The sequence below is a fragment of the Apteryx mantelli genome, chromosome 4 (assembly GCF_036417845.1).
Source record: "Apteryx mantelli isolate bAptMan1 chromosome 4, bAptMan1.hap1, whole genome shotgun sequence".
Lineage (NCBI taxonomy): Eukaryota > Metazoa > Chordata > Aves > Apterygiformes > Apterygidae > Apteryx > Apteryx mantelli.
In genome coordinates this window covers 65,408,335-65,424,172 of record NC_089981.1, presented here as the reverse complement: position 1 = coordinate 65,424,172, position 15,838 = coordinate 65,408,335, and the positions used below count along the sequence as shown (strand labels likewise).

At 50.4% G+C, this 15,838-nt stretch overlaps 1 protein-coding gene across 3 annotated transcripts; it reads left to right on the top strand.

The window, feature by feature from the left end:
* Positions 1–232: 232 nt before the first annotated feature.
* Positions 233–15,438, top strand: VIPAS39 (VPS33B interacting protein, apical-basolateral polarity regulator, spe-39 homolog). 3 transcript variants are annotated; one of them, XM_067296867.1, is made up of 20 exons: positions 239–348; positions 470–562; positions 1,092–1,191; positions 2,514–2,657; positions 3,595–3,633; positions 3,982–4,046; positions 7,546–7,602; positions 8,613–8,705; positions 9,367–9,400; positions 9,859–9,961; positions 10,046–10,073; positions 10,268–10,341; positions 10,892–10,967; positions 11,259–11,393; positions 11,963–12,004; positions 12,436–12,525; positions 13,011–13,097; positions 13,700–13,789; positions 14,142–14,246; positions 14,527–15,438. In XM_067296867.1, the coding sequence occupies exons 2-20, from the start codon at positions 470–472 to the stop codon at positions 14,545–14,547; spliced, it is 1,476 nt and encodes a 491-aa protein (XP_067152968.1). In that variant the 5' UTR covers positions 239–348; the 3' UTR covers positions 14,548–15,438. The 3 variants fall into 3 exon arrangements, with proteins under 3 accessions (XP_067152969.1, XP_067152968.1, XP_067152967.1); XM_067296866.1 differs by having other exon boundaries at positions 239–358; XM_067296868.1 differs by lacking the exon at positions 11,963–12,004 and having other exon boundaries at positions 233–358; positions 12,421–12,525.
* The last annotated feature ends 400 nt before the right edge of the window (positions 15,439–15,838 follow it).

Genomic DNA, 15,838 nt, shown 5'->3' with positions numbered 1-15,838 from the left:
GCCACGCCGCGCCACGCCACGCCACGCCGCGCCGCGCCCCACGGCCGCCCCAAGCGCTAACTGCCCGGTACCGGCAGCGCCACCCGTAGCAACCGACCCAAGGCATCGCAGCGCCTCGCGCAGCCTGCTGGGACTTGTAGTCCGGCCCCGGCGGGAGGGGCGGTGGCGCTCGCAGGGCATTTCGGTACTCGTAGTCCGCGGACGCGGGGCCGCCGGACTGAGGGGCGGCGGGGACACTACAGGTCCCGGCGTGCTTTGCGGCGGCGGCCGCCCTTCCCCCTGCGGCGCCGCGCCGTTCCCGGTGCCGGTGTCCCGCGCAAGAGAGGCGAGGCGAGGCAGGCGAGGCGGGTGAGGCGAGGTGGGTGAGGCGGGGGAGGTGCCCGTGCCCGTGCCGCCGTGGTGCGGCGGCGGGGGGGGCGGCGGGGCCCTCCTGCGCCCCGGCTGACGGTGCGGCGCGGTGCCGTTGCAGATGAGCAGGGCGAGGGCGGACGAGGAGGAGTACTGGCACAGCTCCAAGTTCCGGGCCTTCACCTTCGACGACGAGGATGACGAGCTATCCCAGGTAGGGCCCCCCGCCGCTCCGGGCCGCGTCGCGGGGGCCGGTGCGAGGCGGCCGCGGGGGGCGGCGGTGCTGCCCGCGGCCGCCTCAGCACCCGGCCGCGGCCCTCTGACCGGTGCGCGCGGGCGGGCGGGCGGGCGGGATGGGAGCTTTCCTGGTCGCGCTGTTGCCAGCCTGGAGGTCGAGCGCTCTCGCCTCACCCCTTGGTAGCCAGTCTGAAGCCCCGTTATAAGCTGCGATGGTTCCTTCCCCCGTAGGTCACGCTGCATCTCCTGCTAGTCTGAGCTATTTGCGTCTGTGTGGGTGCCTGCAGCCTGTGCACCCGCATGGGGAGAAGAGGAGAGGCTGCCTTTGGCTGTTACACGCCCACAAGCACAGATGCCTTCTCCAGGGAGGGCAGACCTTCAGCGGCCTAGAGGCTGGGGAGGCTGCGTACAAAATTCTGAGGGAGGTTGTTCGAGAAGGCAATAGGAAACAAAGAGCTCCATGTAACATTAGTGCTCTCTATCACAAGCTCTTTCTTTGTCCATAGCTAAAGGAATCCAAGCGGGCAGTGAATAGCCTTCGGGATATTGTCGACGATGATGACGATGACCTTGAGAAGGTCAGCTGGAGTGGGGACCCTGTGGGAAGTAAGTGCAGAAGTACTCCAAGCTATTGCTGGGAGGCAGTAGGGTTAAAATTACCATTTAACTTATGCTATTTATTTGAGGTCAGGAGTACTACAGCCTATCTAATCCTGACTTTGCTGTTACTTCAGATCAAGTAGTGAGCCACTTGTTTTACCTGTGTAGATCTGAAAAGAGAGCAAGCAGAAGCAGATGACATAACTAGAAAGAGTGCAGACAAGTGGAGGGAATTTACTATGTTTTTCCCATTATGTAGCTCAGCCTAGAGCAGATATTTTGAGGGTTAAAAACATTTTGATTTTCATCGTGTTCAGCTGACCTGCAGGATTGTGGGTGATATCTGCTTCACACTGCTACCTGAAATGACACCACTTAAAGTTCTCTGTGCTTTGTCTTGCAACACTTTAAGGAGATATTTCAAGGTTTGGTGTGTTTAAGGACAGGCTCTTATGCCTGAAGTTTGAAAGAGAATTGAAAGAATTAAACAAATCCATTTCTAGTGATGGTGGGAGCAGGCTCATGATCCTCATGCAACTGCTGTCTGTTGCTCTTTGGGGTTCGTGACCCGTTGTTGCCATAAAAACAGTTCAGGCACTTGCTAGCCATTGAGCACCTTTCAAACAATGAAAGCTTAAATTTGGATCACCCAGAGGACTTTCAATGAGCCTGATCTTCCTGCCCTATGCTGCGGCTCTTCCCTATGGTTCAGGTCTTTTTTCTTCCCACCTAGGTCTCTGCCCATCACCTATTCTTTTGTTACTCTACCCTGTCCTAAATGTGCGTGTGCAGCTACATGAAAAGAAATGAAAACTAGAACAAGCAGGAGGAAGATGTATGCATTGTTGCCAGCAGTTTGTGTACTTTAATAGTTGATTTGTCTCTGTGGGCAGCAAAGCTATCTTGGCTTTCCAGTGTCCAGGAGGGAATGTTCTTATGCCTCTCTAATCTGAGATAAGCAAGGGATTCTCTGTCTTGCCTTGTACCTTTGGAGAAGGAATATGGTTTACCCCATACAACAACACACAAATGTTGGGTGGCATGTATTTTTTTAGTATAAGCCATAACCAGCTGTACAACACTGCTGAAATACAACCATTTCTGGAGGAGAACAGGCAACTGTTTAATAAGCAATATTACATGATGCTGAGAGTCTCTGCACTGCATCTGATTAGTGCTGGGGGTCAGAATGTACCAGGATGTGCTAGTGTAGAACTTACCAGGACACATACATTCCTGCCCTGCCTTAAGATCTTTCTTTACAGACTGTTTTTCTTTTTCTCTGCCTTAAATGACTACAGTGGTTCTGTCTACATTTTGTCTGTTAGGTATCTCCTGGTCAATCAAAGAGACAGCCTCCAGCAGTACTAGCTCCCTGGAGAGCCGAGATTCCAGCCTGCAGAAGGGTTATTCCTCCTATTCTGCTTTTCCCAAACAAGCTTCCTCCTACTCCCTAAGCAGCCTATTCAAAGGTGAGGTTCCTCATACACAGTTTGGACAAATGGGCTTTTCCTCAACAGTCTCAAGGGGAAATCATTTTATCTTAGCATTTTCTGCTGGGTGTATTACAGAACAGGAAAGATCTGATCTCTTTTCAGGGTAGGGGTATATCTGCCACTGATCAGAAATCAGAGACAGTGCATGTCTTTTGCAGAAGAAGACAGGCTCTTCTGAAAGGGACTTTGGTGATTGTAGCTTCTTAAAAGCCAAGTTTCACAGAGTAGCAACGTAGAGCATAGCACTTTACAGCTACCCATTTGCATGATGGAAAGGAGCAGGTCACAAAGGGACTGGCTTGACCCGTGTGGCCTGCATTTGATCCTCAGTACTGTGGAGAAGACAGGCTGATTATCCTTTACTTGGAGCTTAGCTGGCTGCTGTTGATGTCTGTAGCTGGTTCAGCATACACACCTTGGCGGCAGCAGCAGTGGTAGCACAGTGGCTTGCAAGAGTTCAGCTCTGTTGTCTTGCAGCTAGAGAACAAGTCAGCCTTTTTCTCTTTCTCTGGGGTGTTTTTTACTCACAGCTTTGATAATATAGTGATAATGAAGGGCATCAAAATCACAGCCTTGGTGAATGAAGCTTCCCTGTGTTGCTGTGGCCTAAGCAGTGCTGTACCCATGAGCCTCTGTTCTGCAGGCTATCTAGCTTCTTCTGGCCTTGGCCAAAAGAGGGCAGATAGGGCCAGGGTGCCATATGGTTTGTGATGCCACAGGTTATCTGAAAGCCTTAGACTGCAAGCAGGTGAGCCTGAGGTATGACAACATAGCACAAATCGCTGTACAGAGTGGCTTGTTCTACATCGGCTTAGCTGTGGCTCACTGGCTAGTGGTCTAGAGCTGTGTTCCCTCTGCAAGAAACGTTGCTCGGAAAGAAGCAGTCTCTCATGACAGTTTGTTTTCATTTCAGGGCGAAACAAACTTCCAAGTTTCCAGTCTCTTTCAGATGGTAAGTCTTGAATACTTGCCTTATTTTGGGAGGGGCATAGTTTTGCATAAGAGACTTTTACCCAAAGCATTTCCAAAGAAGGGGTAGTGTCATCTTCCTTATATTGCAGAAAGGGAAACTGAATCATAGGTTGACTGAAAGTCACCCAGCAAACAAGCAAAAGAGTTGGTGTGATAGTTTGGGGCCTATATATAAGTGAAGTGTCTGATTTAGATCGACTTTGTATTGCCATTTGATGCTTGAGTTTGGGTCTTCTACCAGGGAAACCAAGAAAAGGGTGGTTTCAAAAGTGAGTGTGAATCAGGATCTTGATGTGCTGCTACTCATAGTTTTGTCTTTCCTTCCCAGCTCTCTCTGACACAGGGGTTAAAAACTACGCCCCGGAGCTGCGCAGACCAAAAGCCGAGTACAAGGTGAGCAGCCTGTGTTTGTAATGCTGAGACCGGAGCACTGCCAGGAGAACTGCCTACTGCAAAGGTTTCGTGGGAAGTGATTAATCACTGTTTCAGACAGCAGAGGGTAATGCAGGGGATAGGACAGGGAGGTGCAAAATGTAGAACCAACCTCACAGTAATTTAGGCATTCTCTGCTTGTGCCCAGGAGAAGGGACCTTTGGTTCCACAAGAAGGGATATTAGTTATTCCTTCTCTTAATGTCTTGCCCATCAGTCTCTGTGAAAGGAACTCTTAATAACGCCTTGCGTGTAAGCTCGTTTCATGCTGGATCAGATGCATTGGCATCATTTATATTCCTTAAATGAAATGGGAACCTACAGCCTTCTAAATCCCTTGTTCATGAATCACAGGAACACCCTGGTCAGGGAGAGCACAAAGATGGAGTTCCAGTTGGCAGGAATGTTCTTCTCCCAGGTAGGCGGTGTTAGATATTGCTGAATCTCATGGGCTTCAGCACCCGGCAGATTTTTTCTGTCCCAGCCTAGTAGATGGGAGGCTGTGGTTCTGTGTCCTCAGGTCCAGCCAGTAATAAGGCTGAGCTCATTCCCAATAGGCATGTGCGCACACACGTGCACCCCCCCCACACACAGTGCTAACACAGTTGTCCACACAGATCAACACAGACAGAAAACAGTGCCTTTACCAGCAGACATACAAACATACAACACTCAGGCCTGATCCTGAGCATCTTCTCTGTCTGTTCAGGATTGAAGTCCACTAGCACAGCATACCCACACCATAGGGGTCTCTCCAGTAGCTGGTCTTGGACACCCAATCTATCTAGCAGCTGGCCCCCAGATCCCAGTCTCCTTCAGTTGCTGGCACTTGGATGCTCAAGTTCTTGTTGTTCGTTGTCCCACTCCAGGTGCTGGTACTTGGACCACTTATCCTACTCACTGGGTAGGTGAGCTTGAAGTTCACTAGCATTCACACAAACACACACGCTTGAAATGGAGAGGCCACCCACACATAAGGTGGTTAAAAATAAGATTTAATAAGAATAAGATAGACTGCAGTGATCAAGTGCAGGGCTCAGTCAGACAAGCACACTAACCTGCCACCTGTTTACGCTTGACTGGCCCCCTTTATCCCTTTTTCCGTCTATTTTCCCATGCTTGTTCCTACCAAATTTACCTTGATTTCTTCCTTTCCATGCCTTTTGTCTTTCTCATGAGCATCCCGTAATAAGGCTCACACATTCGCACAGTCCTCTTAAAACATCCCAAGTTTCTCTTTCTCCTGCATCCCATATTAAGTGCTATACTTCTTTAGGGTTACATGGTGTTTGGGGAGAGTTTCTTTGGTTTACTCACATTAGCAGGTTTCATACAAGGGATAATGGTCTACTCTATCTTGTTTGATGGTAGATAGGAGTAGCCAAGTCGGAGTACTCAGTTTGTGCTGATTAGGTTACTGGGATTCTTCATTCTGTCTGTGGTCATCTGATCCTCACCAGATCAGTGTGTTTATGGTGATCACTCTTTAATCACATTACCTAACAGGCAGCACTTCCTGAAAGTGCAACAGGAGAAATAAATGTTCCATGTTGTGTCCTGCTCTGTGCTCTGGTGCCTTCAGGAACAGTGAAGCAGGAAGAAGGGGGTTGTACAGCCTCATAAAAGCAGGTAGAAGTATGTAAGTGGAGTGGAACTAATAAAGGAAAGCTAGTGTCAACTTTGAAATGGTGTCCTGACAGTGACAGGCTGAGGAGCTGCCTTTGGCCAGAGATGCTGGAGGGAGCCCCAGTACTCAGGACATTTGACACTCAGTTATATAGTGACTTCAGAGACTCATATGCAATGGTTTCCTAATGGAAAGGGATTGGGTAAGGCCCTTTTTTCCCTAGATCTGGGATTTCAGTAAATCTTCAATGAATTTTAAGTTCAGTATCCTTAGAGCTGCCTTTGCATACTGCCTTTCTCTGTCTCTTTTGAGGCAGAGTGCTGTATTACGACCACTTTTTCTAGGGCCTCACATAGACTTAGATGCCTGCTTGGAGTCTGAATTCAGGCCTGGCTTGGGCCACCCATTATCCAGTGTTTACAGATCCTGGTGTCTTCGGGGGAAGAACTTGGCTCACTGTAGCATCTGTAGCATATTACCTGAGGATAGTCTAACTACAGGCTTCAGTGCTGTTGTCACATTTGACTAGTCCTGTGTGAGTCCCCAAGCACTTACCTAAGGCTGCTGGCCTTGTATTCTCCACACTACTGTGGAAGGCTCACCAGGACAAGTGTGTCTGAGTTGTGGTAAGAAACTGAATCCTTCTCTCTCAGCTTTGGACTTGTCAATTTTGCATGTATTTTGTTTGTCCTTCTGAAACCAACCTTGGAGCTTTAATTTGCAAAGAGGATACCCTGTTGAAATGCACTGTCGCGAAAGGAGTGATGCACTTCACTCGTAAGAGGGAAGCAGCACTATGTTTATTGCAGTAAGACAGTGACTTAACAAAGTTCAATCCTAAATAAGAATGACTTAATGAGGTTCGATTGGCAAGGTTCACTCAGTTATTTACTGCATGAAGGACAGGGTCAGATGCGTGTGCAACGGAGACCCTCCCGTTGAGTCACGAGGTTTAGACTGGACCCCCTTGCTTTCTAAACTCCTTCGGAGAGGAGCCTAGGTGTGGCTGGATCCAGTCCTAGTCTCAGGCTTGGTCAGCGGTTTATGTCTAAGGGATTATGTGCTCAATTAGTCAGAGATATAACTCAGCAAAGTTTCGTGAAGTTCGCAAAAGTTCAGCATGCTATTAATCACTTACCGAGGATCTGTTGCAGGTAAGGAATCTCTCAACCTCGAGGAGTAACCTTGAGAGGCGTCTCTGCTCAAGGGGAGGTTCTGCAGTGCAGCCCGCTGCCGTGCAGGAGAGCTCAAGGGGGTCTGGGCTGCCCCCTATTTATGGGGGGGAGATGACTGACTCATAGTCATATTTGCATACTAGACGGGCCTTAGTTGGCGCATGCTCAACCAGCCCCTACATACGTGCTGTTTACAGGGAGGTCAGGTTGAGGGGGAGAGAGCACATCAGTGGAGGGGAAAAAAGCACACCGTCACACGCACCTCCTATAAAGGATAGATGGACCTTACCCAGGCAATAGAAAGACCCTCCTTTGACCCCTCAGCCTCTAGTATTCTCCACCAGCACACAGACTCTGAGTGCACAGCATTCCCACCTGAAGACTGTGAAGATGCATCCTCCTAATAATCTCCCTGCAGCAGCTGAATGAGAAGTCCAAGAAGCTATACCTGGGCCTGAACCTCCCCTGTGCAGAGTGCCCTTTGGGTATGGCAGGACAGTGTGCAGGCATGTCCTTGAGTGGCTGGATTTGGTTGCCCTGTTAACAGAGACTGCCTCTGGGCCATCGCTCTGTTCCAACACAAGTGAAAGCCAGCTTGGAGCCCGCTAGAGTAATCAGGCCTCTGGAGGCTCAAAAGCTCTTTGTTTTTTGTGTGGCAGGATTACAGCAGTGACTGGAGCCCCAAAGATACTGTCAGGCGAATGCAGAGGGGCAAGGTAAGGACCTTCCTCTTCCATCTGCTTGCAAGAGAGGAGGGTGGGTACTCCCAAACTGCTTTACACCTTCCCCATGCTTCTGGCTGTGTCCAGGATCAGGAAGGGGGATCCCTGTTGCTTGCAGCACCAGGGAGTGTGCCGTGCCTGTCTATTGCTTTGTCAGGTGGCAGCACTGAGATCACCCTAGCTCAAGAGCAGCAGGAGACCTGCAGGGTTTTCTTGGGTTGTTACTTGAGTTGTCCCCCTCAGCTAGGTTCTGGCAGAAGGTATTTATCCACCTGTGTTCTTCCCTGCCCTTTCCACTCCCTGAGGCTATGGAAAAAATCCAAGACTGTGGGGCTTTACATCCTTTCTCAGTTGATGGCAAATGGAGGGAGGAAGATGACCAATCTTTATTATACTGGAGCTGTAATCTTAGTCTCAGTTGCCCCAGAGTTTGCAGCGAGCACACAAGGAGCTTTGCGCAGAGGTAGCCATCAAGATATCCATAGCCCTTTAGAGTTGCTATTGAAGCTACCTCTCCTTACCAGCTGCCATATGGTTTTATTCTGCATGTGTCTCCTCAAATGGGGCAGGTGCACCAAAGGCTGAGACGGACCATGATTATGGGGTAATAGAAAGGAAGTACAAGTCCCGCAACTCCAATTTTCTCATCTCCTCCATGGAAAGGGCCCTAGAGAGTTCCCTCCTCCTGTCAGGGCTGGTAGTTTGTGGTGTGCAGGGAGTCTGGCCTTGTTACAAGGGTGCTCGGGAGAACTCTGCATGCACAGTGTTTGCTGTCCCAGCCCAGGCAGTATCAAGAGCTAATTCTGCAACCCCTGTGGACAGATTCCCAGGGATCATGCAGTGCATGGTTTCAGCTCATGAAAAGTTCTCCAGTGGGTGGGAGGACAGTTATTCATGTTGCTGAAGGGCTCAAGGGGGAGGAACAGGTGGGATCTTGGGGCTTGGTTCAGCCTGGGGACTTGCCTCATCACCCATATACCATCTTTTACCTCCTCTGTCTCCAGGTCTGCTCTCTAGAGAGGTTCCGCTCCCTGCAGGACAAGCTGGTGCTCTTGGATGAAGCTGTGGCAGGGCATGATGGGAACATCATTACAGCTGTGAGTCCTGCTGGGGCCATATCCATATAGGGCTGGGACTTTCTCAGTGACCTCACAGAGGGCCCTTGTGAGAATGCAATCAGTTGGCCATTTAATGCTGCAAGATGAAGGATTGTTCTTTACTTAAAGCCAAGAAGTTACCAAAGAGTGTCAAAGTTAAAGGCTGGGAAGCTGCATATTCCTGCTTTCTTTCCTGCCACTCCACAGAATTCCCATCAGGTGATAACAAGGAACCTGATCCTTCAGCTTTACAGATCTCTGCAGCAAGTTCTTGAAGGCCACGGTTTAATCTGTTCATTGCAGCTCAGAAGACTTGAGGGATCTCGCCAGCTTATCTGGCTTCCAGAGCATCATGCAGTAAATGGGGTTGTGTCAGACCATCCCTCATTCAGGTCTTTTAAGCCCTTCAATCTCCCAAGTAAAGTTTTTTCTTTGTAAAACTTGGTCTCATTTATCTAAGCTCTAGAGAATCCAGTCAGCTGTGGCTCTGGCTCATTGCTTGCCCAGTGTCCAGTAGGCAGCAGAATTCACTTTAGTGCAAGAGCTGTGCCTTCAGAGGGCCTTTACAAAAGTTTCCCCAGGCCTTGACCAGTTCCCTCTCTGTTTAAATTCTGGTGAAGATTGATCTGTTCAGCTGAGGGCTGCCTCTCTGTGCTCACAGGTCCTGATATTCCTGAAACGGACATTAAGGAAAGGTAAGCATGACCACAGTCAGGGTTTCTATGGTGTGTTTCAGTTAAAGGCAGAGAGCCTGGTTCTTTCACTAACTGCAAGTTGAGAAGAGAAAGCAGCTGGGGTATTGCTGCTTTACTGAGCATGAAATGTCTGTGAGTGCAGTGAGTGTAAAATGGGAGGGAAGTGATGATGCCCAAGAAGGCCCCAGAGAGGAGCTTTAAGCATTGGTAGGTGGTAGTAGTGATGGGGTGAATGAGAATGAATCTGGAGGGATAGCAAGCTGCTGTGAATTCAGCTGGCAGCCTGGTGAACAGGATGCTTGTCCTGTCTCTAGACCTCTAGGGCTGTGCTTTGAGGAGGGATGGGGTTGCTGGATTCCTATAGTGGCTTGCAGCTCCGTGCACTGTGCTTAGCCCCCTCTGTGGCTCGTTAGTGCTAACTTGCTTTACCCATGTGCATATATTCCTCTCCCCCACAGAGATCTTGTTTCAGGAGTTGGAAGTGCGGCAGGTGGCCCTGTGTCATCTGATCCATTTCCTCAAAGAGACGGGTGAGCAGAAGTTGCTTCTGGATCTGCTCAGGTGAGGCTCTTGCCCAGTTCTGTGGCAGGGCTGAGTGTGCTACTAGGAACCTGCCCCAGAACTGATGCTCCTTCCCTTTTGCAGGTTCCTGGACAGGACTGAGGAAGTTGCAGTGAGTATTCCCAGGAGCTGAAGCTCCCCTTCCTCAGTGAGGAGGGAGCACAGAGCACAGGAAGGGCAGGGAGAGGCTGGCAGCAGGGTGTCTGGTTGTCAGGGGAGAGCTTTGCATCCTGATTCTGTTCTCTGGAGTCCTGTGCCTCCCAAACCCATGAGAACAGACTGTGCTTGTCTTCCCTCTCTCTCCAGCTGTCCCAGTACCGGGAGCATTTGAACATCCAGGATGTAGAAAAACGAAGGGAGTTTCTGAAAGGCTGCATTGGGTAAGAAAAAACCCAAGAGAATGGGTAAGATGTAGGTGCTTAACAGACGGTGGTAATAAAGAAAATGAGACCACTTCCTAGTGCTGTACTGCAGCTTATGTAGCTCAAGAGCTGATGCTGGTTTTGTATTGGGGGAGTGGGATATTGTGAGATGCAACATAAATCAAAGAAGAATTTAGGTTGATCACTACTCCAGCATCTTTTGCTGCTTGTTTGGGGGCAGAGGTGCTTCAGGGACCTTCTGTGCACTGACCCTTCGGGTTGTGAAGGGTGAAAGCTTGGGTGCCTGGGCACTCGAGGAATCAGTAGTGTCAGCTTTAGGTTGTCCTTTGAGGGGTGCCAGATAATTTCTCTTTCTCTGGAGCCAGTGTAGGAGAAAGCCAGAAAGGACAGTGGGTGGGAGGGTTAGTGAGGCAGGAGATTACCTGCTAGCCCCTCTCAGGCTGGGGATAGAGGGAGGTGTTCCTTGCTGCATCCCCGTACATGGGAAGCACACTCAGCTGTACTGTGTTAAGAGCTGCTGACCGTGTCTTCCTCTGTGTCTGGCCAGGCTGCCATTTTCAGCTGAGGATACATCTCACGTCCAAGACCATTATACCCTGCTGGAGAGACAGATAATCATCGAGGTACGAAATCCTCCCTGCTGGTCAGGAGATGACTGGGGCTGGCTGTGAGGTCCCCATCTGTCCCTAGCTCAAGCACTTTTTATCTAACTTGCCTGCCCTGACTAGTGTAGTTTAACTGTCATCCAAGCTGCTGCACCAGGCACAAGTGTGAAATATCAGACCTGAGATTTCATGGCCTGTTGAGGGTGTGCTTGTGCATCACTTTCACAACACTCCCTCCAGGTCTCTGCCACACAGCTAGGTAAGGCAGCTGCCTTGACTCATGCTCGCCCTCTCTCTCTGCTTTTCCAGGCCAATGATCGGCACTTAGAGACAGCTGGGCAGTCAGAGATATTTCGGAAATATCCTCGCAAGGCCTCAATTCTCAACATGCCACTGGTGACCACTCTTTTCTACTCCTGTTTCTACCACTACACAGAGGCTGAGGTGAGGATGATGTGGGAGATGATAGGGGTTACACCTCATCCCTACAGCCCTTAGTACGTGGGGTTCTTAAGCTTGGCACGTTAATGAAGGAAGGGAGGGAGGTCATACTTTCATCCTCTAGATAGACCTAGAGGAACCCAGCTTCCTTTGACCATCCAGGACCGGTTTGGAGTTTTCTCCTGTACTCTGAGACAGGACATTCAGCCTGGGACAGCGTGTTGGGAGTCACCTAAAAGCAATCACTGTCTTGTACTGCTGCTTCCAAGGAGCCAGAAATGGCCCTTAATCCCATGAGGCTGAGGTGTATGGTGATGGTCTTGGAAGTGCTGGAGTTGCCACAGCTTGAGGATGTAGGGAGAACCAAGCCAGAAAGCTAATGGAGTGGAATAGTGTCTCTCTCCTCTGCCAGCTGTTCCCTCCTATGGCACTGGCATGAGCAACAAGCAGTGAAGACTTCTGTGGAGGGGAGATTTACCCTGTGTTAGGCAAGTGCTTTACAACAGACGGTGTCTGAACCTCTCCCTTGGCTTCCCATGCTGAATTTGCACTGACTTGTCTACTCTCTCTAGGGGACATTCAGCAGCCCAACCAACCTGAAGAAAACGTTTAAGGTATGGGACCCTTTGTGACTGCTGTCCTGATGTTGTGGCAGCACCAGCTGAAAATATAGGCAGCCAAGTTGAGTTAGCAAGGGGGCTGAGTAAGAGGAGTTTAAGGGGCTCAGCACTGAGGCAAGGAGGGCAGTGCTGCATTCTCCCTGAGCAGAGCCATTCTGGAGGCTCAGAAATGCAAGTGGGAGCTGTGTGGAGGCTTTCATTGTCCCACTGAGCAGGGACCAGTGCAGCCTGGCTGCAGCAGCATTTGCAAATCCCCATCTCATGCCTTCTGCAAGTGCTGGCCCTGGCCTCACACACCACCTTCCCTCCTTGCCTGGCTGTGGGCACAGGTCCTGCCAGGGTCGGAGGCAGGTGACATTCCTCTCCATCCCACACAGGCCCTCTGAGCTGTGCTATCGCTCTAACTGCAGCTCTCTGCCTTGCAGATTCCTGATAAGCAGTATGTGCTGACTGCCCTGGCTGCGCGGGCCAAGCTGCGAGCTTGGAATGATGTCGATGCCCTTTTCACCACGAAGGTGAGCTGGGGAAAGACTTGCTGGGAGCTCGATTCCCAGCGCTGATATCCAGTGCTGATACCTGGCTTGTTCTGGAGTTACTGGACAGACTGGTTTTATTTCAGTGGGGCCCAGAATCTCTGCTGCAGGAAGTTGCAATGAGTTCCTCGTAGGGCAGCTTTCCCTGCATAAGAGCTCTTCTGGGCCTTGCTCAGCTCTAGCAACTGGGTCAGAGAAAGGGGCTGCCCCCATGCCTAGTTTGTAAAGGGTTCACTGCCAACCTGAACCCAGCTGCTGAATGCCGGGCTCTGCCAACGGTGCGTGTGGTAACAGGTGGGGAAGGTTGCCAGCAGCTGGAGAGAGATTTTTTCCCCCTTCATTGAGGGCATAGTCTCTTGCTTCCAACTTCAATCTATGGCAACCCTGTTCTCTGCTTTTCTGCCTCTTCTGGCAGTGGCTGGAGGGATTGCCCTTAGAGTTAACACTGGGTTTGGCTCTGGTTTCAGAACTGGCTGGGCTATACCAAGAAGAAGGCACCCATTGGTTTCCACCGGGTGGTAGAGATCTTACAGAGGAACAATGCTCCTGTGCAGGTGAGCAAGGAATTCTGTGCTCAGGGTCAGATGTTCCTTTGGGGCACCAAGCCTCAGGCTGGCTTACAGCTCTTGGGCCATTAGCAGGGGCCACTGCCTGTGTCCTGCTCTTCACTGGGATTTGGTGTGTGACTGATTCCCCAAGTGAGCTGCCTCACAGGTGGCTGGCTCTGCCAGTGGGGCAAAGCACTCAGCTGAGCCAGCTAATGACCCACATGTCAATGGAAAGTGTAAACGGGCATGAGAGCTGGGTCCTAGCTGACTGCAAGAGGGACAGCAGGCCTAGGGGAGTCTGGGAGCACTCCCCACACAGTGCATTGCCAGCTTTGTTTGCTACATTAATTTTCATACTTGATCAATCTGGCGGTGGCTAACCTGATCCACAGGAGTGAGGTAGCTAGGTAAGACTAGGGTCTTTGTGAGCAAAACTTTACTGCCTCCAGGGTCCTGAGCAGGCTTGTCCTGGTCAGTTGTTTTCTTAGGATGGAATGGGTCAAGTCTGTGATAACCAGCAGTCTTAAAAAGATTTTGTGGTTGGGGTGAGAGAGTGAGGCAGGAAGTGCCTGCAAAAGTGAGCTGACACACTCTTCCTTCCCTTGCAGGTGCTGCAGGAATATGTGCGCCTGGTGGAGGATGTGGAGACACAGTTAAACCTCGCCACCAAGTACAAGTGCCATGATGTTGTCATTGATGTGAGTCCCTGCTGTGTGTGCGAAGAGGGAGGATGAGAGCCTGCTTTTCCTCCCTAGCTTTCCTCCTGTGCTCCTCTCTTGCTTTCCTGCCGCGTGCCTGGTGTGTTTTTTTTATCCCTGTGGCTTGGGAACACTATGGTCAGTGGAAGCCAACTGAACCAGGAGAGCAGTCCCTAGGGTTTGTGTTGTGCCCAGGCCAGATCTGCACAGTCCATTTGCACAGGCAGCCAAAGTCGTCAGTGGCAATTTGAGGGGGGAATCGAAGATTGACTCCTGTTCATCTGCAGGGCACCGTCCCACCGTGTAAGTGTCCCCTTCACTCATCTGGGCTCTGGTTTTGCTCTTTATCTAGACATATAGAGATCTAAAGGATCGTATCCAGCTGGCAGCGTATAGATGCAAAGTGGAGCGGGGCTCTGCAGAAGAAGAGAAGATAGACAGCATTCTCAACAATACGGTGAGAAACACTGCTTTACCTTCTAGAGACCTTCATCAGAGACAGGCATACACTGGGTGTGCAGTAAGGGCACGGCTGTCCCACATCCTTTGCTCCCTTCTGGGAAGCTAATGTTATGTTTGGGGTTGCATTCAGTGTAGGAATGAAGGGTGAAACTGATAGGAATAGTACCTTATGGGCATATTTGCGCTTCTTGGGGAGTGAGGCCCACTAACCTGGCTCCAAAGGGATCTATGGTAAGCCCTGATGCTAGTTCTGTTCTGTTCTGCCTCTCTTTTAGCAAATCCGATGGAAGAACTGAGCACCTATGAAGCAGCCCGCTTGGCCATTGCCTTGCCAGTGAGAGAAGAAACCATGGAACCCTGTCCAGTGCCAAGAGAGCAACTGTTACTTGTCATTGCATGGTTAATATCCGTCAGTGACAGTGGGTGCCTGTGGCTTGTGGGACAGGCATTTGGGCTGGTGGAAGGCAGCTGCTCCAATGTAGCCAGTGAAACCTGGCCAGCAGGGTTGATTCTTTTTGGAATCTGAGTCTCTTTGACTTGGCTGTAAGCCAGGCATGGCTTGTGTTTGCAGATGGCAGTCGCTGGGCACAGCAGGGTTATATTTGCTCTGTGTGGTGAGTGTCTAGGCTTATTTTAGCAAGAGGAACAGATCAGTCACACTCATGGGTCTCTCCAACAGATGATGCTGACCAGTCCCTATAACACTCCTAGCTGACTTGGGCATCATCAGCCATGGTTGCGTCCAGAGTAAAGCCTATGGGGCTGTGTTCTCCCTGCCTCGAAGAGCGTGATAGAGGAAAGAACCAGCTGTACCTTAAAGCCCATTTTTCTTTTTTGTTGGTTTGTTCTGGCTCATCCCAGGAAAAGAGGTGTTGTATGAACTCCAGAGAGCCAGGGCAACAGCCTCTGCCAATATCTCCATGCTGGTACTCAGCAGGTACCTTCATCAGGGAGGAGTAGGCATCTGGTGTGGAGCTGGTCAGAGCCCTGCTGGGTTGGGCAAAGACCAAGCAGGGACCCCTTTCATTAGGCACAAGCTTGCTGGCTCCAGCAGCTCTTTTCTCTGAGTGTTATGCCAAGAAGGACTGAACTGCATCTCCTCAGAAACATGACTCCTCAGGCAACTGCTGGCTTCATCCTTCCGGATCTCACTTTATTCCTTAAATAAAGCTGTCTCTTTCTCCTTAGGTTGTTTATTTCCTTCCCACACTGAGCACTTTGTCACTCTGAGTGCTGATCCTGAGCAATTCATCACACCTCCCACAAGTGAGTAGGTAGGGTGTTTTCTCATGTCCTGAAAAGCACGAGTGTGACCATGAAGTGGCTTTGCCTGCAGCAGTACCTTATTTCACACCTTCAATGCCATCAGCACGGATGGGTATAGTTGAATGTTGCAGGACACTTTGCTGCCCTAGGGATAGTCACACGGAATGGAAGGTTATGTATGAAAGTGATGTTCTTTCATGGGGGCAAGGCTGAGCTCCAGGATCCCTGCTGCACTGTGTATGAAATGCAATCTCAATTTGGTAGGGTGAGGTTTGCTGCCAGGCTTAAACCATGTACCCCAGGCAGGGCACTGCTCAGCTG